Source organism: Toxotes jaculatrix, chromosome 11 (assembly GCF_017976425.1).
Source record: "Toxotes jaculatrix isolate fToxJac2 chromosome 11, fToxJac2.pri, whole genome shotgun sequence".
NCBI lineage: Eukaryota > Metazoa > Chordata > Actinopteri > Toxotidae > Toxotes > Toxotes jaculatrix.
In genome coordinates, this window is record NC_054404.1 from 9,585,517 (window position 1) to 9,611,075 (window position 25,559).

The 25,559-nt window shown below is 40.2% G+C and overlaps 1 protein-coding gene across 3 annotated transcripts; it reads right to left on the reverse strand.

Moving 5' to 3' along the window:
• Nucleotides 1–2,525: 2,525 nt before the first annotated feature.
• Nucleotides 2,526–24,639, reverse strand: add3b (adducin 3 (gamma) b). 3 transcript variants are annotated; one of them, XM_041050039.1, is made up of 15 exons: nucleotides 24,380–24,639; nucleotides 16,323–16,560; nucleotides 14,686–14,830; nucleotides 13,810–13,961; nucleotides 13,045–13,125; nucleotides 12,327–12,476; nucleotides 11,878–12,021; nucleotides 10,670–10,768; nucleotides 9,583–9,756; nucleotides 7,520–7,780; nucleotides 7,188–7,304; nucleotides 6,802–6,891; nucleotides 6,090–6,213; nucleotides 4,712–4,807; nucleotides 2,526–4,500 (listed from the first exon to the last, which is right to left on the reverse strand). In XM_041050039.1, the coding sequence occupies exons 2-15, from the start codon at nucleotides 16,521–16,523 to the stop codon at nucleotides 4,250–4,252; spliced, it is 2,085 nt and encodes a 694-aa protein (XP_040905973.1). In that variant the 5' UTR covers nucleotides 16,524–16,560; nucleotides 24,380–24,639; the 3' UTR covers nucleotides 2,526–4,249. The 3 variants fall into 3 exon arrangements, with proteins under 3 accessions (XP_040905973.1, XP_040905974.1, XP_040905971.1); XM_041050040.1 differs by lacking the exon at nucleotides 24,380–24,639 and adding an exon at nucleotides 17,408–17,620 and having other exon boundaries at nucleotides 4,712–4,804; XM_041050037.1 differs by lacking the exon at nucleotides 24,380–24,639 and adding an exon at nucleotides 17,408–17,620.
• Between the last annotated feature and the right edge of the window lie 920 nt (nucleotides 24,640–25,559).

The following is a 25,559-nucleotide window of genomic DNA, read 5'->3' on the forward strand; positions in this document are numbered from 1 at the left end:
TAAAAGTGAAAAAGCATTAAGATAACAGGGCAGCAGACAGTATCAGGTCTAATCAATAGTGTAGCCTGGATATCAGGGACAGCTGCCAGGGTTGGTCTCAGTTATAAATATGTAATCACTTGAGGCTTCTATGTTGCTAAAGAGGCCCCCAGGCAGCAATGCTTTAATGTTAGGATCACAATAATATTACTCCCATGCTTGTATTTATAATAATGTATTAATGTAATTAATGTACAATAACTAACATCTCTTTACATTAGTACAGTTGGTTAAGTGAGGGGAACAGTTTAGATTGATGCTTCCTCTCATCAAGGTTATTTCCACCCATTTCCTATTTCTCTTGTAGATATAAAATACATAGTGTGGGATCTGAACGCTGACTGAATTTATGTTTGTTGCATGTGGGTGTCTGCTGTGGTACTTTAGGGTGATTTGCTTTCTCCCTGCTGCACCCTTAAGTTAGTAGTGTTCGGGAGTTTTCCCCTGGGTGTTTTGAATGCAGTACATTCATATGATTTTAGAGGCAGTTTGAGATTATTTGCCGTAATGATCACATTGTTTTCCCCCAGCTGTGTCTCTCTTGAAGTCTCCTCTTTTAATCTCAGCCCCTCTGGGTTTGTTTCCCTGTTCTAAAACATTCTAAACTCACACTGAGATAACAAAATATTAAACTAATAATAAACTCATAACATTATGTTTAATGTCAGAATGAGCAGCGCCCATCCCTTAGGGGGTGTTTTAATGCAGCGGACAACACAGTTTACATGGTAGTGAAAGTGACCATACTTTATTAACCTTTAAAGTCATCGTCCCATAGGGGCAAAAAAGAACTAACCTTGATATTGAATTTACTTCTAGCTTGATGGTCCACTTCTGTTGTCCTTTTGACGGATTAAGAAGTCATTTTCCCCCACACTGTGAGGCATGAAGGAGGACAGAGGGGAAAGGGCCTGCCTTTACGAGGCCAGCCATGCGTGCAGGTCTGTGTTGTGCCTCTGAGACAATGGGTGCAGATGGCTGGCCTGCTGCAGATGTGGCCAAGCCTGTAACGGACGCCTGTGAGAGAGTACACCCTCCCATGGAGTTTATTTCAGCTGCCTGGCAAGGCCTGACACACACAGACAGTCCTGATCTGGACACTGCAATAGAGACGCACACTTTAGTGGCAAAAAGAGGCTACATCCATGAACATGGTGTCTCTTCTGTTAGTATGCATTTTCCATTTAATTAAGGCCCTGGCTACTGGAGCATCTCCCACATTTCAAACAATGTCAGTGCAAACGTGGACATCATCTACTGCTAACCATGTGCTCAAACGGAGTCAGACAGAGAGTTCAGTGGGGGATGGAAACTGACAGCGTTTCACCAGAAAAAGGCTCATCTGTGCTGTGAGGCTCGTGTATAGACTGACTGGCTGTGAGTGGTGCACGCTGATGGGGACAGCGTGGAAAGCTGACCCGCTGTAGGTTGGTGTAGAATGTGACCCCAACTGGAGTAATCTGAAAAGCCTGAGGATTACACCAGTGGCTTGGCTGTCACAGAGGAGGCAAAGTCACACGGTGCTGGTGTGTGTGTTTATGAAAGAATGTACCAAACATCCCACACGAGATTCACATAGTTGGGAATATGAGGCATTTGGGGTGTTCTTGAAAGGAAAAGTATATCTTTTATCAAGCTCTATCTATCTATCTATCTATCTATGTAATGACCTGGCACATGCTGGTGGTCTGTTAAGATGACACTCTCAGATGAAGCATTGTGTAGCAGCCGCCTCCCTGTTGTTTTAAAACAATAGCTGCACTTTGCCCTGAGGTCACAGCAGAAGGACACTCCAGCAGGCCAGACGTGTGTCACCTGCTCAGTCCTCTCCTTAGCACTGTCATCAGGACATGGAGCTCAGCACTAAGCTTTGTCGTTCCACACATTGAAGGGATTGTTCAGATAATAAGTTTGGATCCTCATTCTTAGTCCTGGTTATGTTTTTTTAGGTAGGTACTGAAAAAAATACAGAATAAAAGCTGAAAGTTGAAAAGGTTTTCTTATTATTCTCATGACTGGAGAAAACAAAGTGCCATAAACAATTTATTCTCAAGAACTGTCATAGTTTGACTTGTTCTTTTAATTTAAGCTCCCAAGTCTCATTTCAAAATATAATGTTACTATGCTAAATTCTTATATGCAGTTAAATGCACTACCTTTGACCTCATCTTCCTTATGTCATCTCACAGGAGAGGTGTGTGTAGGATGGGGGTGGTGTTGGTATTGATCCTGTCACTCCCCCAACATGAACACCTGTTGGAGACACCAAATCCCCTCTTTGTCTCCACGGCCCCTTCTCAGTGGATTACCATGACAACGCCCATTCATATCATGGCTGAAGACTGATTATACAGCTTCACATGGTCAATTATCAGTGAGCTGAGTGCATTGTTTTACGGGGACACTGCTTTTTTTTTTCCTTAAAAAAGGGGTGGAGGCCGCGTAAAGTAGTTTTCTATAAAGCTTTATTTCTTACTTGAGGTGTTATTTTGTTTGTTAGAAATGGATATAATCCAATAGAGTTTCACACCACACCGGAGTGAAATGTAGCATGTGAAATAAATGCAAGTATACAACAACATCAAGAACCTGTTCATGTTTCAAAGCATGTTTGGGTAAATATAAGAGGCGATAACATCAAATATCTTTTCAATAAGCAAGAGAGCAATAATATGGTTATGGAAACATATACCAGCTTTTATTACATCAGGTGAAAGGCAATTTTAAAGGACTGACTTTGAGGCAAGGTGACTGCAATGTAAAGCACCGTGGAAAAACCCAGGAGATACAAATAGCAATGTAAACAACAGAGGAAATACAAGCACTAGGCATACAAATTACATAAGTAACACAGTTTGTAAACACAATGCGGTGTGCATGTTCAGTTAATAAGGAGCTTAATTAAAGTGGATAAAAACATGGTAAAAGAAGTGTTAAGTATTGTTATTAGATTGTACTGTCACATTTCTATATTTCATTGTTCAACATTTGGTTTAGGGTAACAAAAGAACTTCACAAAAACAAACTATTTACAAAGGCAAAGAGTTCACTCCCTTTGGGTCGAAACAAATCATTCACATTATTGACTGGGATGTAAATATATGGCCCTCTAATATACTTTATATCAAACTATAACAGTGGCTACAAAGAAAAGCTTTCCACACCATATTGCCATCAACTGGCTATGTGGACAAAATTAGTCAAAACATCCATCACGTTCATCAACTTTCTGTAATCCAGGCTTGGCACTTTCACTGTCAACATCCAAATGAGTAGCGATTTTCTGTCTATTCTGTAAAAGTCAAACTTCTGTCGCTCATAAACATCAATATGCAAGAATCATCACTTTGATGAGCTCCTCCTGTTAGTCACAGTCAATTCCTTGTCACAATTACAACAAAGCAGCAACCATGGGAATAATACCACTGACATAAATGTAAAAACAACATGGATTATTACTGTATTATCAATCACAGCATGTTTAGTATGAGTTAGTATGTAAAGTAAAATGCAAAGACTATCAAATTATTTATCTATCAAACACTATATTGTAATACTTGTAATATAAATCAACATATATTATTACAAGATAGTATAACTATGAATGCTTCAAATACAAATCGTACTTCTTATAAGGCTAAACGCTATATAATATTAATATGTTCAGCCACTGTTACACTACGAGTGTGATTATTACATTTTAAAATTGTTAAACAATTTTCTTAGCTTTCAGTTTACATTCAACAATGAACTTGTGCAAAAAGAATAAAAAAAAATCATATAATATTTAATAGGCCCAGTTTGCTGTATTTCTGAACTTAAAACCCATGAGTCCTATGATATCTATTCTTAAACCCATTAAAAATATGGGTATTAACAGCCACAGATATGCAGTTTTGCATTCACTTTTCATTTGATTTCATACTTTTACTGATCCCTTCAGGAGTGGTCAATCACAAATCCTCACAGGGGAAAAAAAAATCACCCATATTACCATCTGCTGGCACATCATGGAAAAACGCTCACATGAAATAATAGCTGTGAATGAGAGAAGATGTGCAAGATGTGAAAAACAACACCGTCCCGGGAGACTTTCTGACTAAATAATAGTCATTTCTCTTATTTTACTTCCCTTCAACAAGCTGAAAATTAAGAAGGCAATTCAGATGTTTTCTTAACAAAACACTCATTGTTTTTACAGTGAATGCTCTCAGGCTTCTGTTTTTTCCTTCTCGTCCTTCTTTTTCTTGCTCTTTTTCAAGAACGAAGGTGTGCGGAACTTCTTCTTCTTTTTCTTGGGGGACTTGGTTTGGCTCTCTGGGGTCTGAGCGTCCCCTGTCTTCTCCTTCGTTGTTATGGAGATTTCCACTGTTTCTGAAGTGCTCACGCTCAGCTTGGATACCTCGATACTCAGATCGTCCTCCATCTCTGCCAAGTGGTCCTTCCCATTGGGTATTGTGTCTGTCAACACAATGAAACCAAGTCAGTGATGAGGGATGTGGATAAGAGGTGCAATCACACAGACAAGGCTGTAATAATGCATTAAATTATCCATTTCATTTCAGGCATTTCTTGTTCTTTTACAGGTTATACCACAGGGACATAAAACAGACACAAAAAGCAGCTACTTCCAACACCTAATAATTTCAGTACCTATTGACCAGCTGATTACCTTGTTTAGCAGGCGTCATTATGGGAGAAAGAGAGAGGGAAATAGTAGAGCCATCAAATGTGGTCATCTCATCTGCATCAGTGGCATCATCATCTTCTGTAAAAGGATAAAAGTCATCAGAGGTCAGACATTCTAATGTAATACGCTCACAACAATAATGGTATCAGGTAATATGTTTACCATCTTCACCATCTTAGTTTGCCATGATTGTATGCTAATATTTTCTAATTGACACTAAACTCAAATTGTAGCTGAGGCAGATAAGAATATCGTAATTTCTGGCCACGTCCTGACCTAATGATGGCGCTAGATAAAAGGTTTAAGGGATCACAACAGTGATTATAATTCATCCAGAGGGGAACGTGAATGTCTAAACCAAATTTTAAATATAGTTAGATATTTCAGTGTGGACCAAAGACTGCTGGACTGGCACATCAAAACAAAACTGACTGAACACTACGCTGCTTTTACAACTTTGCCACATTTCATTAGTCTCTGTTAGCTGATGTGTTCCAAGACTGACATATTATTGCGATAGTAAAAATATAGGTGCTACTCTGATACACAGCTGTAGAAATGTTTCCCTCCCACACACACATTTTTTCCTTGTCTACAGTCATAACCAAGACATGAGTAGTTTGACAAGGCTGATGTCTTTGCAGCTCATCTCTCACCAGCCCTGTGAGCTGACTTCACAGCTCAGAGAAGAGTGAAACCATGGACTGACATTTTTGTGCTGGTGGCATTTTTGCAGAGAAGCTCCTTGTGTCTGTGAATGTAGTTCCAACATTTCCTCAAGGCAGAAACCAAGCACTCTGGATCGACTAATTACCTGCCTGGACTACAGGCTAATGACAAGTTTTTTATTTTGCGGCAGTCAATGCAGCAAACTTGTGGAATATATAAAACCACAATAGCATCAGACCCAAGAAATAAGAATCATATTTTGTCACCACAAGTGATATTCACATTCGATAATGTCTAGTGTGTGTGTTAAAAAGTCAAACAAGTAAAATTTGATTTCACAATTCTCCAGAAATCTGCATTGAATGGGTCATACCCTCTAACTTTAACCGTTCCCCTGCTGGCCTCGTTTGGTGAAGTCAGAGATCACTGTTAGGCCCTGAGATTAGCTTTGTATCTGCATCTCAGCTTCTTTCATGACCTCTTCTGACCCCACAGGATTAACTTCAAAACATCATACACTCATAATCTACATGGGATGATGTCCGATATGAGCCTGTGTAAGCCCAAGCAGGATTAAATTAAGTAGAGGTTTTCTATGGCTGTAAAGAGCAATGGTGCACTGTACGGCTTAGTAATGGTAAAGAAACAGTCTGACCCATCAGGACACTGTATAAAGAACAGCAGTAGGTACCTTCTTGGCCTTGCTGCTTTCTCTCGACCATGCTCTTGTATTCCTCCAGCTCTTTCTCTGTAAGATCATTGAAGGGGTTGGGGGGAAGAGAGCGAGTCTGTTCCTCATCTTCAATGATGAAAGCCTGTCAGGGGGGAGAGCATAAAAAGACGTGATAGTCACCTGATGTAACGTTTCACACCAGTGTGCAGTATGCATTTCAGCTTGCTTCCATACAGAAACGCTGTGATCAAAATCGATTTAACTGGTTCTGATATCAGTGGGAGAGCTGCATTCAACAACAGGATATTTGACTATTATTGGGCTACTGTGTGCAAGTCTAAATGAGAGATGACATATCATTTAGTGTTTTCTGTCAGGCTGGCAGTTATTTACAGTGAACTTTTGACTATCCTCACCCGTCTATACTGGTTGGAAATTATTTTAACCTTAATAGACATTCATATATTTGAATATCTTAATACAATTATAAAATATTAATACAAAAGATAAACTACCACATCCATCTTTGGATGGGATGTATAGTTTTGTTTTTGGATGATAAAATGGCATGGTGATTTCTCTTGATGTTTTAAGAACTGTTTAAAGGCAGAATTTCAGAAAATGAAATAACTAAGAAAAAACTGTAAACTATGTAGTGACACATTCTGTATCATGCTCTGTGGCTGCACCTGTGACTTAGTAACGCTTTACAAATGATTAATATACTCACTGGTCCTGGGATGGTGTCCACAACGATACCCGCTAGTAACTGAGACTTTGGTCCTGGAGTCATCTGGTCACCTCTGTGCTGTTCTTTTATCTGAGAAAAATGATTCAGCAGAATCATGTTAAATCTGGCTCAGGAACATTTGACTGTACATACGATACTTTAACAGCTGCAGCCCTACTTGTCAGAACATATTGGTTGCTTGCATCAGCATCAATTTCTTTAAAAACAAATCTAGTGCCAATTTCTATTACATACAGCATATAGAATATAATGTTTATATACTATCTCTAATTATGATATATTAGAGGCTATAAGAAAGACTGAAATTAAGTCTTGGTAAGTCTTGTAAATGTTGTGTGAAAAGCGTAATGATGTTTTCAACTGACCCGGTTCCTCTTGTCCAAAACCTCTGTGGGATCAGTGTTGAGTGGGACAAACTGGTTGGGGTCCTCAATCTTTATTGGGGTGCCAATGCAATTGCCTGGCTGTGAAGACTTCATCCACTAAGAGAATTAAAAAAAACATATTCATAAGAAAAATCTGGAGAAAAGCTCAAAACTCAAAGATTTAATAAATGCATTCAACAAACTTGCCACAAGAGGGCAGGATAATATAGAGGAACGGCAGCTCCTAGGATCATGCTTTCCTTCAGAGTCCAAAACAGAGAGGATTAGATTAATAAATTTCTTGTTACAGTTTGAGATGAAAATCAACGCACCATGGTTTTAGTCCTGGGGCTGACATCCCCGCTGGGTGACTGTTCAGGAACATTGACCCTTAAGTAGCTGTTGGGTGAGTTGAGCCACCGGGTCCTTTCTCTCTGCTGTTTCTGCACCATAAACTTGAAGGGGCTGCGCAGGCCCAGTTCATTGTCCTCCAGTGGCACAGCAGACACTGTGGCCGGGATCTCCACGTCGTTCTTAGAACGGGGTTTTTCACGGACAACGGGGTTCCTGTAAGAGTAGCCTGTTCTGTAGCCCTAGGTCACACAGAGAGGAAACATTATTCAAACAAACTTACTGAACAGTTATCAGTTACAGGTGAAACTGTTTTCTTTTGTGTAGTATCTTTCATTGTTCTTCAGTATTATCTTATCGTCCATTAGACAGGAAATACTATGCATAAAAGAGACAAAATTGCACACCACCCAAGCTCCACTTAAAGAATGCTATTAAATATTTTAACAGTGCTGTATATACAAACAGCATTTTTGCAGACATGCTCAGTTTCAGAGGGAAAAGATAAAACTTTGGTTTGAAGAAGTGTGCTGTGTGTTGTTAACAATACATCAAAGACCAAGAGAGACATCTAGAAAACTACTGATGGGGACTTGCAGTAGTTGCTGGCAGTACACCACTACAATCAAAACAAAAACTGGTGTTTTCTCGCAGGCAATATGACAACTTTGCCACCGAAAAAAAAAAATCCCTGTGTTGGGCTTTTGTCTCCACAATGTAAACAAGCCATCGAAAGAAATTTTGATTGCAAAACTGTTCACTGCCCCCCAGTTGCATAGTCACAGCTGCAATTTATATTTATAGGCTGGATCTTATTTTTTTTTACGAGCAGTAAGCACCTATTAGCACCTTTCAGGTGGCCCAGGTTAGAGAAGACATGCTAATTAAGAAAGTAATTAAGTTTAACATGTGTGAATTATGACTCATACATATACAGAATACAGCAACTGCAGCATTTAAGTGCATTTCTGCTCAATCAAGAAGTGAATGAGAACTACACTAAGTTCATTATTTTGTGACTACTGGTTGTTTTTTTTCAATATGACTAATTCTTTTTTCATATAATGAGCTGACAGATGGGTGCATGGGAGATTATTTTTAATGAAAGGCTACACTTTCTGAAGATCATGAAACTGACTGATACACTTACTCCTTGTGTTTGTAGAAAAGTTATCTGTCTGTTCTATCCTTTATTTGGTTTAGGTAAGTAACACCATTTCCCTCTCATTTGTGTTGCTGTAAAAAGTGTGTGTGCAGGACCAGCTTTAAATCATCTTTTCCCTCCTGTATTATTAGCTGTGACCTATACTGCAGCCAGGGCTCTTGCCTTTTTTTGGATTTCACCATTGAGATCATTACCGACATCATCTCATTCACAAAAACTAGCTGACTCCTCCTTCTGGCTTGGAAGGACAGACCTCCTGTTGCAGTGAGTGTAATTTACATCCAGTGCCATATTTGACAGTTTTTGAGAAAACGCCAAATCCTATTTCCAAATTGAGTCCACTAGAGTCCTTACACTAAATGACTGTGTAGTCTGTGTTGCTCTAACTGCCCACAGCATGCCTCACCATCTGGAAGCCATGATTGAGAGGGTGGGCGTGCTATGATCACACAGACGTAACACAGCTGCAGCCCACTCCAGCCGCAGTTGTTAGCGAACAGCTCACTCAAACACACACAGTCTGACATATTCTGTGTCCACAGAACATATCAGGCTCTGGTCATTAGCAGCGTGGTCAGAATAGCAGTGTTTAACTACAGCACAGAAATCATAAGGGTAACAGGACCATCCGGCAGCTGGTTAGCCACAGACAAACAAGCTCTCACGATAATTACAGAAGTATCTATAATTGAATTGAAAACATATGTGATTGAATAAAATTCAATCACATAATTCAATTACACAAATCATTTTTAGATAAGATTACCAAAAACACATCCAGTTTCATTGTGTTCTCTAATCAGAAACTTCCTGAGGAAGTGCCTGAGACAGGAAACTAAGAGCATCATGGGTAAAAGGCAAAGGTCAGGGTTCACTCACCAGGTTGTCCAGCATCCTCATAAGGGACTCGAACTCGGCCTCGCCCACTTTCCACTTGACCTCATTGTCCATCAACACCCCAGCAGCGGCCACTCCCTGGGTCAGGGGTTTAAACTTCTCCCTGTCCAGCAACACGAGGTTGTCCACGCCGCCTGAACACCTCAAAGCATTCACCTAAAAAAGACAAAAATTTTTAGTAAAACAACACATACTTCTGGAGTTACAAGCCAAATTATTATTCAGTGCAAAGTCACTGACGATTTTCCCTCATGCATTCATTAACTTACTTAGAGAACTTCCATCTCAGAATGTTAAATATTTTCCTTTCTAAGATACATTGGGATTTTCATTTCAAAATAGCTGCAATTATATGTGAACTGAGTTGTCAATATGTGTCAAAAACAAAGGAAAAACAAATACAGCCCAGAAACATCAGGATGATGAAAACAAACACCCCAACTGCCTGAGAAACACTCCAGGGCTCCACCTGGCTCTGAGTGTGCTCTAGCACATATTTGGATTAGCTTTGTTCAAACACACTGTATTCTCTACATCAGTTTTGCTTCCATTTCATGCACTACAGTAATACTCTGCTGTCTGTAACCAAAGCTGACTCATTGTTAAAAGAAAGGAGGAACATTTCTGCAGGAGAATTATGTCAGTGATTTGTACACATAAGTGGCTGCTGTGGTTTGGTGGTCCACTAATCGGAGGGTTGGTGGTTCGACTCCCAGCTCCCCCAGTCTGCATGTCGAAGTGTCCTTGGGTAAGATGCTGAACCCCAAACTGCCCCCAGTGTATTTCTGGTGTGTGTGTGTGTGTTAGAAAAGTGTATGTATAGAAAGGCACTGTGTGAATGTGGCTTGTACTGTTAAGCACCCTGAGTGGTAAACAAGACTAGACAAGAGATATATAGATGCAGCCCATTTATCATACACATGAAGCTAACTTTTTAATGTGCACAAAGGTGGATCATGGCCATGCTCAAGTTTACAAATAGCTCTGACCTGAATGGCTGGATGGTGCAGCGACAATTCATTATCAGGCAGAGGTAGTATCAAAAAGAAAAAAATCAAGCTTTTTATACCTGGATTTCGCAGGCTTGCTGTGAGTGGTACACGTAGTGAAAAGCTTCTTCGACTGTTTCTCCCAAAGCAAGCAGCCCATGGTTCCTCAGGATCATGACCTGAAAAACACAAGAAGCACTTGAGATGCCTGAAGGCTCACAATGATACACCGAGCGAATCCAAGTGGGCTATGGCATTAGCATATCCAGGTATGCAAATGTGAATTAATTCATTCATGTCTGCATTAATTAGCAAGTGTTTCCTTATGAACACACTTGTCTTGACATGACACGGATGGAGTGCTAAGACAATCTCTGCATCTCAAATGTTGGTTTTTTGTGCTCTTACAGTAATTCTGATGAAGTTGACAGGTGCTGTTGAGGTCTAGCTATAAATCCTTTTTATGAAGCCGATAATGCTTTGCTGATTCTTTGTCAGAGGTGTTGGTTGAGGTTATTTTGTGGCAGTGCTATACCGAATTATATCAAGAGGTGTTTCTAATGCACATGTAGTATGTAGAAAAGTATGTAGATGGTTAAAGGAATAGTTCAACATTTTGAGGAATAAAATGCTTATTCACTTTCTGGTGGAGAGTTAGATGAGAAGATCAGTACCTACACTTTCATATCTGTCTGTTAAATATAAAGCTACAGCCAGCAGCTGGTTAGCTTAGCTTAGAATAAAGACTAGAAACACCTATCAGCACCACTAAAGTTCACTAGCTAACCTGTTATGTCTTGCAGTTTGCTTCTGCATCTTTATCCCAAGTTAATCATCTCCTTCATATTTAGCAGACAGATATGAGAGTGTTATCAATCTTGTCATCAAAACAAATGCAAGTAATACAAGTGCATTTTGCAAAATGTCATGTCATTCCTTTAAAGGGTGTTTCTAAGATTCTCTACCCTTCATTTATGTACATGCTTAAGAAATTAACACTAAATACAATAAAAATCACAATTTTAGACAAAATGATTATATCTGAAGTTGATTAGCAAAAGATTGCTATTAAATTTTAAGAATAATGCCTTTGTGTGATTATATTGTATGCACACATGTTAATTCATTTACCTTTACAAACCAAAAGATACAACTGACCTCATATAAAACCAGCTGAACGTTCAGTGTAATATATTAACTGATTTTTTTGCATCCAGTTGTTAAAAGCCTGCTCTGTCCCATGTGAAAGTGAACCTGTCACTAATGGACTCCCTCGGTTTGACAGTACCTTGGCAGTAGGGCCCAGAGCTTTCTGAAACTCCACCTTCTCCTCTTTATTATCCAGGCTGCCATGGTAACCAAAGCAGCTCACGTCTCCCAGAAGCAGAGCCTCCTGGGAAATGGGCAGGATTCCACATTTCATCGAGGACACCTGTTAACATGGGATAAAGGCACAGACTGTGACATGCCAAAGTCTAAATAGAGGCAGTTTTTTTTCCTATCAGGCACAAATAAAACTTAACACAGCGATGTTCATCATGTGCTGCACATTTTACAACCAAGCTTCAAAGGAAATGGTAAAAGAGCGTTACAGGGTGTCTCCATCTTAAATAACTAGATGCAGGGGGTTGCTTTTCATTCAGCCTTTTTCCTTTGAAGCAAAATAAGCATTTAGCAGCAGCTTGTACGCTTTGATTAGGTTGAAGCTCATTTAACATTTGCCTGGAGTGTACTTACAGCAGCTGTAGCAGGGGTATGTATGTGGATGATGCATCTCACATCTGGGCGCATGGAATAAATGGCAGCATGAGGTGCAAATCCAAAATGATCGATACCAAAGTCAGTAGAGCCCTGGTCCACCACGTCACCGATCATGTTTACTTTCACCTTCATGGTGCAGAAAGAAAAACAGCAGAGATCAGATGTAATGAACGCCATTTGCCAGTCTTCTGTTGTTAATAGTGGTTGTTGTAGTAAAGTAGTTTAAAAGAAAAAGCAGCGCAAAGCTGTTATTTAATAGCTAGTGGGGTAATTAATACAGTATGACTGAACCATTAAACCCCGTGGAGTCTTCTACTAAGCAAATAAACGTATGCTTTCAATCATGAATTTCTTACAAAAACATGATGTGTATATTTAGGGCCAACTAAATGTGTTGAAAGTGTTTCCCTCCTTATATTTTTCATGTGCTTGTGTGTGAGTGTGCAATCTTGTGTTTATACATGTAATACAACGTTGCTCCATAGTGCAACTATTAGTCAAACGCTCCAGAATGTACCTTTCAAGCAGAATTACTTAATAGTGTGCCTTCTGTACATGTTTACTTGATAACAAACACCAATCTGATACCTCAACTGCCAGTCACATATTTTTCTGTAGTAAAACTCATGACAACTCAAGACATGACAATGCACTGTTACTCATAGCAACACACACACACAGCCATTGTGCTTACCAAATTTGCTGCCGTCACCTCAGCGAAAGACAGACCTCGTGGACTAATAAGAACATGGTCCTGTTCTTTACTAACGCGCACCTGAGACAGAATGAACACATCATTATGATAACACTAATTAATAACATTAAGATCATGAGTGAATTCCGACATGATACAATTGCAATATTACTACAGTGATTGTTAAGCTCGTACAGAAGAATCTGAGATACTCTATGTATCTCTGACACTTGTGGCGCTTCTGTAGGAGTGTCTCCCTCATAAAATAATTCTTATCAGGATCGAAAAACGCATTAAAAAGCACCAACGCCATGGGAGACCAAATCTCTACACTTAAAAAGTTTTTTAAGATGGGTTAGAAGTTAGTCGGTGCAGAGAGACCCATTTCACAAATTCAAGGGTATAGGAAACTCTGAAACCACACAGGAAAGCTCTCTTCTCTTTGAAGAACTCAAAAATTGGCGTGTGGGTTGATAAAACTCACTTTCTAGGCTTTGTCTTTGGGGAAAATCTGAGCTTTACATCTTGACATCTCAGGTGTTCATCACATATTTCAGTGTGAATATCTGTATTGAGAAGCTGTTCATATTCACAAATCTTACTTTTCTAAACCCTAAATAATATATGGTTCCTGAAAATAAAGAGGCATTCCCCTTTAAGCCTTCCAGGAGCCAGAGAACATGAGGCTCACATAAAGATGCACAAACCTTGTGCTGCATACGTAAGCAGATGTGCACTGGAGCGTGATTGTGAAGTTGTACTCACAGTAATGTAGGAGCTTGTAAAACGAGCCCAGCTGAAGAGGTCAACAAGCCTGTAAAGGCTGGCCAGCCTGCAGCGACTCTGTTTCTCCCCTTTAGCAAAGGACGGAGACTCAATGCCATACAAGTCATTGACTGGGCTCACCATCCCAAAGCCTGCCACAAGACATAACACCATAAGTAACTTGGGATGAACCAACAATGTTGAATTTATCATTTTTCAGACATTTACAATGATGTTCACATGCTTTGCCTTCACAGTATATAAAATTAAACATGCCAGGAAACTTGAGTCTCTACAGCTGAAGCTTAAAAAAGGCCTTTCTCAGAACTCCCAACAAGAAACTGAAGGATATTTTTGGACTAAAAATCCATATAAGGACATTTAATGATACAGGGCCCTATCTTTTACAGCCTCTCAAGCTTTTTAAAAGAGCAGGGCTGTCTTGGCAACTTCACAGCCATTTCATACCATGACATTTTTCCAAACATTTACAATTCTGATAGTTAGACTTTTTAAAATTGATCTTTTCAGCTTCAGGGTGCTCTGTGACCTCCCCCCCCAAAAAAAACAGTGTATAGAGGTTACGCTAACATAATTAGCACTGCAAACTGCTGTAATTCATTACCAAGGCTATACTTGAGGGCTGCTTAATAGAAACACTGACAATGAAGAATGCTGTCAACAACTTTCTGCCTTTCCTGCTGTTTCAGGGTTGTTCAGAGTCACAAGAATCTGAGAAATCATCCTCTGACAATGAAGATATTCAGTCTGCGTAATGCACAGAGACAGAGTATACACGCTGAATGACAATCAGGCCCAAAAGGAAATGGATGGAGACATTCACACACACAAACACTGAAACATGCTGCCACTCACTGATGGGAGAGGTCAAGGGGCCAGCCCCTCCAAAGGTGTTGGCCATGACCAGGTCAGCAATCTGTCTCAGAGCCAGGAGACCTGTAGGGTTGTTGCCCTTCGTCAGCTGGTCCTGAATCAGGCCTTCCAACTCATCTTTAAACACCTTTAGATAAAAAAGACAGATTTTTTCCTTTTAGGGTAAGGTATGGTGAGGTAAGGTGAGGTGAGGATGAGGTGAGGCGTAAGGGGAGAAGAAAGGGGAACAAACATCACTGTGAAGCTCCATTAACCTAGCAACCCCTATATACACAACCTAACCTTGACCTCATTCCAACACCTCCTCAGGATGAGTCAGGACGCACAGCATGCTTTCAGATCCACCTTATTACAACTGTACACAAATCACGAAAGACCACTAAAGACCTCTTTGTGTGTCTGTGAAAAGGGTTTTCACTAGAAGCAGGGGGGATCGCTTTAATCCTGACTATCAATTTTCTGCCACTAAGAGTAGCCTGTGAATCTTGAAACAGGACTATTTTCCTGTGTGCTGCAGCTAAGCTCCAGCATTCTGCTTCATCCCACCACGGTTCCCATGGTGATGAGATGAGGTCTACTTGTTGGGCCTGTTATGCAATCGCAGATGAGTGTGGGCTCGTCTTATTTCCATGCACTTCGCTGGCATGTGTTTATTGCACCTCCTTGTATTTCATCTAACCAGACTGCACTGCTCTGTTTATCATCCTTAAGGTTTATATTATACTGAGATAATATCTGCTATTATATATACTCAGTTGTGAGTTTATTAGGTGCACTCAGCTAAAACTGATACAGTCTAAGACAAGAGTCCTACACTAAATCCTGCCTTCACAAAGGTTATGATGTTCAGGTTTTGATTAAACTGTTTTAAAGAGGATTTGTTTCAGCTGTATGCTCCTTTTGGAGGCAGCAGTTTGTGGTGCTGTTGAACTGTTTCTATAATTTTGTCCAGCCCCATTTATGTCAGTGAGGGTGGGCTAAATATGAGTAACACCTCTCTCTGTGTGCTGCATGAAAAATACCAGCAAATATTTTTGCTTGAAAAACAACTAACGATTTATCGATTATCAAAATTGCTGGCACTTAATTTTCTGTCAGTGCTCTATTTGTTTAATCGTCTACTTGTTTAATCCCTAACTACTATACACATATGGTACATCAAATATCATGGTGAAATACCTCAGATGCTCTATTTTACCTATAAAATTAGTGGCAATACACCTCATACAGATAGTAATAACAGAGTAAAATACATTAAAACTGATGTCAATATTTAAAAACACATTACAGGGGGACATTGGAAGTTTATCTGTGACAGTAGCACATTTCATTGTTGCTGCAGCTGCCGTTTAACACTGCTCGCCTAGAGTATGTTTATAAGCCGAGACAACAGCAACAGTGCCAGTATTTTACACATTAAGCTCACAGCTAAACCCAAATCTAATTACAGCTGAGCATATAAAATGACCTCCACATATACAAGAAAAAACGGTGCATTTTAGTCATTCCTGAGTGAAGGTGCGGAATATTTCTCCATCTCTAAAAACGGCTATTATTACTCATCCGCAGTGAAAGCTTGTGTGTAGGAGGGCACTTATAAGGAGCTGCGGGCTACATACTGGACTCTGCAGGATCTGGGTGACCCTCTTCTTCTGCTCCATCATGTTGAAGTCCTGCCTCAGGTCCGGCGACATGTTCCTGCTGCGGAGGTACTCGGGGTCACTCTCATCCATGCGGTCGAAGTAGCGCTCCTTGGAGTCGTTGCTGGACAGGGACAGGGTCAGAGACCCCGCCGTCTGCCTCACCTCCACCAGACTCATGTCCTCACTGCACGGCCTCCTACTCTTCCTCTGGAATCTGTAAGAGCACATAAAACGTCACAGCTCACTTCACATTCAGGCTGTCAAGGCAACGGGTGTTGTTTTAACAGAAAAGATACTGTATGGGTGCAGTGGTGACTCATGTAATTACAGGGATGGAGACAAAAGAGTGGAGAACATTGTTATATGATTGATGCTGCTTTGTAAGTACAAAGCTGTTGATGTGCAAAAAGGATGATTTAGTCACAGCTGATGTGGACATGATGCAAGTATTTTTTTTTACAGAAATAAGTACAGTGTAATAACACAACAAAGAATCCTATCTCTCCACCAACATTCTTTCTCACATTCATTTTCTCTCACTTAGTGTGTTTCAGCACAGAAAGTTCACTGCCTCTTTCTTCTCCACACAGGCGAAGGCCAGCTTATAAAGTGTGAGGTGAAAGCAGCAAGTTTCCCCCCACTTCCACCGCTCAGCCAGAAGCTGTAAAACATTGTCAACAGTAAACAAAGGTAGGCCTCATGTAAATTAGCCAGTTTGAATAGCAGTTAGCGCCTCTGGTGCTGCAGTGTTACCTGGATGTGGGGGTGGAGGGATACACGAGATACATGAGCCAGGACTACATTTCATCAGGCCTGGAAATGAAGGAGTTTCAACACACCAAGCCAAATTAACCCTTTCACTGCTGGTTCAGCAGCAGCCTATAATACAGAGCTCCTCGAGGCATGGCATCTAACTCCAACTTTTAATCATTTACACAGCGAAAAGTAACGCGAGAGCTGGATATATCAGCCGAAGCCACACTCTGAGACTCGTGCGAGCCTCGTAAAAACAAAGTGAAATAAACCCACGAGGGAAACTGTTACTGTAAGTTGGAAATTACCTGAAACAAAGTGCTCAGCTCGTGAATTAACTGCCTCCGGCCGATGTGTTGTCGATTTTCTCCAACAGAGTCTCCAGAAATGTGAATAGACGCGAACCAGACTGGTATTATTCCCGATTCGGACACATTGTGGTGAGGAAGAAAAAAAAACTCGCAGGGCGCAACTTGGTGCTGCTACAGTATCCAGACGGAGGAGACTGCCCGCTGCGGGTGAGTAGTGAGTTGAGGAGTGAAGAGAGCCTGCATGGAGGAGGATGTGGGTGTGTTTGTGTGGGAAAAAGGAAAAGTGACCATGTGACTTCACTTATCCACCCACTAGGCCTTATGTATTCAGCGGGACAAAGGAACAGCCACTCAGGACCAGTTCAGCTTTTTTCAGGCTCCCCTTTGCAATCACACTGTAGCTTTCCTAAATATGGGTTTGTAGCGCTCCTATTTCTGTGGTATAGTTATATCTCCTGTGCCCCCCGATATCCCTGAAGGAACTTGTTACAGAATTGCTGCAGTTCTTGGTGAGGATTTGAAGCTGAGTTTGTTTTTTCTTTTTGATTAATCATCTTCTCTCCCTCTCTGTGTCTCTGTGTGATTCATTAACTCCTGCCATTTCATTTCACAAATAACTGAGGCTCATGTGTTCTCGCAGCAGCTCAGTGGAGGTTTTCATCAAAGCTGTGTGGCCCGGGCCATACCAAAACAGTGCACTTAAAAGCCCGAACAAGTGCTTCCTTCAAAAAGTGAGAGCCTCCAACAGAAAAAAAAAGTTTTCCAAAATATAGGATGTTTGTTCACATAAAGCAATGAAACACAGATGTTCTGTCATGGAAGAGAGACTATACTGTTGCTCTTTCTTTTAGTCACATCAGCCTTAATCCTACATCCACAAGCACAATGTGTTGTGATCACTCTCATGAGCCAAATATATACATCAACACATATGATTTGAAATGTTAAAATGTGCAGCAAAGTGAATCTTATCACTCATATTTTGGATCATTTATCCAAAATTTCCTCACTTTTAAACTTCTAAATGGCCGACACTGAAAGTGCTGGCTCTCCTTTCTTGGTAATCGTTTTGCGGATACATTAATGTAATTATAATATAGTAGTAATAACCCCAGCTAATGGAGCCTCATACAGGGTTGTTGCAAAAACACTTGCACACTGCTTTTCTTCAAGTGAATTAAATTGGTTCTCTTCCTGTAAAAGGAACATAAGATCAAGATTAAAGTGAATATGAAGCTGTGCAGATTTATCCTACTAAAGAGAGCAGGGATCCCTCCTCTCTCCACCCTCCTCCACCTCTCAACTCTTTTCTGCCTTGCTGGTCAGTCTCTCCAGAGAGTTTCAGAGCAATATTGAAATGCTCTCCATATTAAGTGAATGCAACTCTGGAATCTCCAATTTTCTCAGCACCCTGTTCCCACCAGCCCACAGAGTTATTACCCCTTTAATCATGCACAATCAGATGTGCTCGCACAAATATCAAGAACTCAGGAGTAAGAGAGAAAAAGGATTGGATCACTGACCGACATAACAATTCCAGGAAACAGAGTGGAGTCTGGGAGGCAGAGCAGATATGTGGACATATGGGTTGATGTAATGAAAAGCAGAACTTTCTCACTCTGGAGCAGTGTGACCCCCCCCCAAACCCTGAAACCCTGCCTCCCTGTTTTTGGCAGAGTTCCCACCGAAACAAGCTTGAATGTCTGCGCGCACACACACAGACGCACAATGTCCTCCCACCCGCCAGCCTCTGCATTCTTGCTGACTATTTGAACTTTTCAGTGAGGGCAGTCTACCTTGGAAGCATTGACCAAATGTCAGATGTTATTAGTCGATGTCTCATTCATAGAGATTACTGCTGAGGATATTGATGTCCACAGATAAAAGCACACCTTTGTGTTGTCACAAACTAGCTACTCCACTGGAAATAATCTCCAAATGCAGGCATGCAAATGCTCCCTAAATAAATCAATGAACACGTACAATAGAAATATGGAATGGAGGGGAAATAACCACCATACCATACCATCCCAAATCTAAGAGAAGTCACTATAAAAAAAAATCTAAATAATTTATATGGTAACTGAAAAGTTTCTCTTGTGCAAGTTTGGTTGAAGGAAGCCTAAGAAATAATATCATTATAATAAGCTTTTTTTTCATAGTCAGTTCACGCCCTCACTCAGAAGACGGTAACTCTAGTTTATTCTCTCAGTTCTTCTGAAATCCCCCCTGTGGTGAGTTTACTGCCTGGAAATTCTCCTGTTTTCTACAGCCGTGCTGGTGCATCAACACAAAGTAGATTCCCATTTGATATAAACAGTGAGGGCTGGCAAAAGTTGGTTGAAAACCACCAACTTTGTGGTGGAAACCAAAAAGAAAAGACAACTCACAGAGCAAACTGTTTTTTTTTTTTGTGAAGAGTGAATTCAAGAAAAACTGCAAACTGTGACAAGACAAAAAGTCTGAGCTGACTTTCCATTAGAAAAGTGTAGAGAACAGTAGGTGAAAGCTGTAAATGTGTCATGCTAGATGAGGAACCATTGTGTGAAGCTGTGTAAAACCTGCAGTAAAAGCTATGAGAGAGACATCAGTACAAAGAATGACTAGCACTGCCATGTCGTGGTTGAACTTTGGTTGAGCTTAAGAAAGAAGTTTGGTGCTTTGGTAGACAGAGCATGTAATGAAAAAGAGGAATGCATGAAGCCACCTTTTGACCTGTGAATCCTGTCTCATAGTTTGGTCTTATTTCTGCTGCTGATGGGTTTGAGAAGGTATAAAACAACATTGAGGCTGATGCTTTATCTGTCTAAACCTTGACATCAACAAATGTCATTCACCCAAAGGTGCTTTCACACGGGCTTACACACCACTGCTTAGCTTCAAAAACAAGGGAAAACAAAAAAGAAAGCAAGCCAGTGTGTACGTCAAAGACATTAAATTAAATAAAAATTAAACAAATTAAACATACAGTGCTCTCATACTTTGATGGTGTATGTTTGATTGTATGGTATGATTGTATGTAAACACTCTGGCATATCAAACAGGCTGGAAGGCCCAGGAGACATTTTCAGGAAAAGCTTAATTCAATGTTCAGGATAAAAAGGCCAGTAGAATATAAAACGCTTTTCATTCTCAGTCTCATCCAAATCGGACAGGTGACGCTTTCCGTCACCCTCTGGGACTGAATAGAAGCATCCAGTTTCCACAGCCAAAGGCAAAATGCCAGATCAGAATGGGGAATGCAAATAAAATAATGCCCACCCCTTTATCTGAAATTATTCATCAGTGGAAGACAGGATCGTGAAGTACATTTGATATTTTACCCTTTTTAAATGACATTTGATTAATTATTTAACAAAGAATCACTAGTTCCGTTATTAAACATACATTTCATACAGTGACTGCACACATAAAGCAGTAGTTTTGTACTCTCATTAAGTTTGTGGGGCTGCTGAGTGACAGATAAAAAGAAAAAACAAATGCAGCTGAGGTTGAGAAATCTTGACTTTTATTATCTAATATGGATCAAATTCCAGAAACACTGGATCCCACACTTTTCGTAATGCAACTCAACAGCGTGCTTCATGAGGCCGTGCCTGTCTGGTAAACATTCACATCTTTTAAACTCTGCACCCCCAGTTTGAAATGCAGACACTGTAAACTCAGCCCAACCTGAGATGACCCTGTTGACAGCATAATTTGGCAAAAGCTTCCTCAGAACCACAGAGGACACTGTGCAAATGTGTTCACAGGCTGGATAGTACTCCCCATGATGAGTAACCCAATCTTTGTGTGTCAAATTGGTGAATTTCCCCTGTCATACATTTCATTTTATTGACTTTTTTTTCCATAATGTTCTTCATCTGTCAGTTAATTCATAATAGTTGTCGGGACAGTGCTGAAAATCACAATGCAGTAGTGTATATACAGCCGATAATAGCACATAGCGAATTCTGTTTTTGGAAAACTTCATTTAAAATCAGAACAACATTTTATTATTTTGTATTGCTCTTTTTTTAAACCATAATTTTTGAATAGTTCTTTTTAGGTCATTAATAGTCATTTCAGGACAATGTAACAGATGAATTTGTATTAATGCCAGACTACATCAAACCAGGCTGTTTTGGTTCAGTGGATGTTATTATATTTAATGTCTCCTAGTTAAACCAGATGGATTGTTCTCTTACAGCTGAAAAATTATGTGCAATGAAAGGAAACAGTTTGTCTCTTTCTCTGAATCTCCCTTCTGCTGTTCAAGCTGTCAGGAGGAAGACAGCAGTCTAAACTCAGCCTGTGTCCTCAGGTAACACAAATGTCACCAGAAAGCACTGCAATGCAAAATACATACAGACTGGAGCCTGCTTTGAGAATACTGCACATTAAGACTTTTTGTGCAGACGTTTTGTTAAAATCATCAGCAAAGGTTTATTGTTACCGATCGGAGACTGCAAACATTCAGAGCTAAAGATTTACATCTTTATGATGATTAATTTGCAGGGGATGTGAAAACTTTGTCTCAGGTCTGTACCAGCACTGTTGCCGTGGTAACCAGTGCTTATGCTGTCTCTTGTCTGAGGCAAATTTAGGAGGAGAAGAGTGAATGGGCGCCAGATAACGACCACAGTTTTAGACAAGAGGGTGTTATCTGCACATGGCACAAAAAAGAAAAATTAGAACTTCACCAGAACTGCTTCACCAGCTCATGGAAATACAATGAGGAAAACTTTTCAACTCATTAGCAAATATAGCACTGGGTATTCTGCCTCCCTGACTGATTGGTCTTTCTTGTAATTACAGCACAAGGTAAAGGGTCATTGTATTTCCTCATTAACTGGAGCTATTCTGTATCGATTTCCTAGAAAACAGAAATCACAAATGTTTGCCTTCCAACTACAGGCATCTTTGAAAAATGTCAGAGTTGTTCCAACTCTCTCTCTGATATCCATTTCTGATAATTATTCTTTGTCCACTGTGGGCCACCTTATTTATCATCTCAGTGACCCTTAACCTTGAGTGCAGGCTAAATGATACAGACTGTTTAGAGCCATATGACAGCACAGAGCTAAGCTTCGTATTTTGTTTCCAGATCCAAACATTTGAATATATTGAAATAATATCACCAGTGATCATCCCAACACAGCTGCACATTGTCCGCCCTCAAAAACCTGAATGTGATCATGAAGCACAGAGAGTTTCAGACACAGTCACATTTTACACGTCTTCAAAAACCCAACACATTCACAGAGATTACATGTTCTTGACCCAGTTATCTTTGGGACAGTTATCTGTGCTATTCTCCAGTCAGTCTGTCTTGGAGACAGTATAATTAAGTCAATATAATTCTATTTAGATTGTTGTCATAATGTCTCACTTGATGGACATTTGGACAGTTTAAATGACTGATCAGTAAATTATGTAAACCTCCGCACTGAAAAACACCTGATAAGGGTCTATTTCCAAAATACAGTCAAAGGTTATTGAACACAGAGGAGTGAAACTGCATTTCCCAGACTGAAAACAAGAAGTTCCCTATACTGTAGTTTTCCAGGAATACTGTACATTAAAATACACACTTGCATAAAGCAAAACTTGCACACAAAGCTTTTGTATCAACCTGGGAACCAGGAAAGGCTGGCGAGAGAAGAGAACTTGTACAACAGAGTTTTTATATTTGCTACAAAACAACGCCACTGTTTTGATGACTTCACACAGAATATATCTCTCCACAACTTGCTAAAAATGGTCCTGCTACACACCCACAGCAGGGTGGGTGGCAACAACAGAGCACGCTTTGAACCTGAAACAATTTACATTGTTACAGTTGGATCGGTGCCTTCACAGCATTTGGGTGCAGGACCGCATCAGCACACACATAATCACGTAATCACACGCACACACACGAACATTGCAGCAGTGTGGAAAGAGGCAGACTTTGTTTACCTAAGCGGAGAAGCTGGCTGTAGTCCCTACTGTGGTTGTCTTTGGATGGCCTCCATGTTGGAGATCTAGTGGTTAGTGTGTGGTTCTCTTTAACTGGGTCTGAGGTAGCGGTCTGGCTAACAAATCCCTTGTATGTTGTCACGTTCAAACCAAGACTATGGGAAAATGAAGTGGTGATTTTGAGTTTAGTAATGCTGTAAATTTCCTGTAAACCACACATATTTATGCTAAAACCTGACTTTTGCTACAAACTGGGAAATATCCAAATTTAGAGTGGTAAAAGAACATAATTTATTGTTTTATGGAACTCATTTAGAGAGGAGGTGATGACGTTGTAAAACTCAATCTAACGTAAAATTCATAAAATGAAAACTGTGTAAAAGTGCAAACTGGAACAGGAACAATCTGTTGCACGGGTGAAAGGGTTTGGGTCACGACCTGCCTTTTTGGTTTTATGGCTGTCTATAACTCACATCAGCAGGCACACATATGAAATCCTGTGCTGCCCCAGCCCCACATCTAAAGTCAACAAATGCTTGTTCAGAGTAATGCTTCTAGAGGGTGACATTAATTGAAAGCAGCTGTTTGAAGCCTCTGCAGCTGGAGTTGACAGTGCAGCTGCAGACAGGCCGGTTTAGCAATGAAGATCTACTGAAGTGTTAAATCTATAAAATCTAAAAAAAAAAAAAAAGTATGCAATCAAGTCTTACTGCTTAAAACTTCAAAGCACCTCAAAACCCTACACACAACGTTAAAGCATATTTATAAGAATATATATATTTCAACATGTATTAACAATAACATGTATTGCAAATTGTGGCTTAGAAATTCTTTGTCATGGACCATAAAGTGTCCTTTATCTGCTATCAACGTATTGAAAATAACTCTGAACTCACCGAGAGCTTCAAAGCCCACAGATCACAAAATTGCACCATGCCATATAACTTATTTGCTTTGATCCTAGCTCCAGCAAATGCCTGCTTCAATGGATAAAACGGTAAAAAATAAATAAAAAAGAATACAACTTACAGTGTTAAAGTCGTTTTTTACTCTTTATCCTGCAGGAGAATTCTTCACGTTTTACTTCAAACTCCCACGGTTCCACCAGCTGCTAGAGAGCTGTTTACATTATCACTTTGAAGAAGGTCATCTGGTTTCCCAGAAGAGAGGCAACTGCTGCTTTGCCTCTGATCTCCTGAACTCCCTCGGCTCCTCTGTGACAGCGGCTGCCTATTCTCACAGGAAAGCAAGGAAACTTGTCAGAGGTGGTTCTGGAGACCAAGCTTTCAGATGGGACTGGAGTGGACTGAGCAAATGGGAGGGACAAGCTTCCACCCCCAACATGTTTACCGCATATATAAAACAGGTGATTTAAGGAACCTCAAAATTCAATTTTGTGAAGTCGATGCTCAGTGTTTTATTAGGCAGGAATTGCTTGAAAACCAGTATCTAACAGAGGAAAACTGCAGCAGTCTCCTGCCAGGCATATTTTTCCTCTGTATATTGAGCATGCCTCATGTTCTAAATTTTGCTGTCGAGGAGGACATTGCACACAGTGAATGCTTGCCTGCTATCACCTCCTCCCACATACTCTCTTACAGTGAATGAGTAGGATGTGCTGCTCTCCCCCCTTTTACTGCGCCACCTGAATACATCAGGCATCTGAAGAGTGCATGCTATTGCTGTGGAGAAGGTAGAAATAAAAGGAAATTACATGTTATAGGCACTGAGTTAACAGTTTGACTGAGTATAGCAACAAATGCATAATGATGACAAATGATGAAACAGTACACATTAGTGTGGGAGTCAACTGACCATGTATGTCCCCGATAGGTGGGTCTGTCTGTAGTTTGTCTTATAAACTATTAAGAAATACCAAGAGTGTGAAATAGATTAAGTGCTTATGCAAATTCCAGCCCATACTATGTCAACACAACACTGCTGTGATATCTATAGTATGATATCTATAATATTTATGCTCTCAATAAACATAGATTTTATCGAGCTAAAGAAAATCCAGATGTTTTGGAAGGGAAACCAACAGGAAACTGTCCTCTGATGATTTTATTTTAGTTGGCAGCAGCTGATGAGTTAAAATTAGACGTTTCTCTTTTCCCTCCCACTATGCTGTTGTTGCTGTTGTCTTTTTGCAGACTGATAAAACATTAATTTCCTGAGTTTTCTGCAATCACTGAGCCACACCCACAGG

What these genes read in the sequence shown, in the direction of transcription:
- add3b (XM_041050039.1), bottom strand. Translation starts at nt 16,523, where the DNA reads ATGAGTCTGGTGGAGGTGAGGCAGACGGCGGGGTCTCTGACCCTGTCC. An exon ending in CCCAGATCCTGCAGAGTCCA is followed by an intron (nt 14,831 to 16,322) that starts GTATGTAGCCCG and finishes TTTTATCTAAAG; the next exon opens with GTGTTTAAAGATGAGTTGGA. An exon ending in AATGACGCCTGCTAAACAAG is followed by an intron (nt 4,501 to 4,711) that starts GTAATCAGCTGG and finishes TTGTGTTGACAG; the next exon opens with ACACAATACCCAATGGGAAG.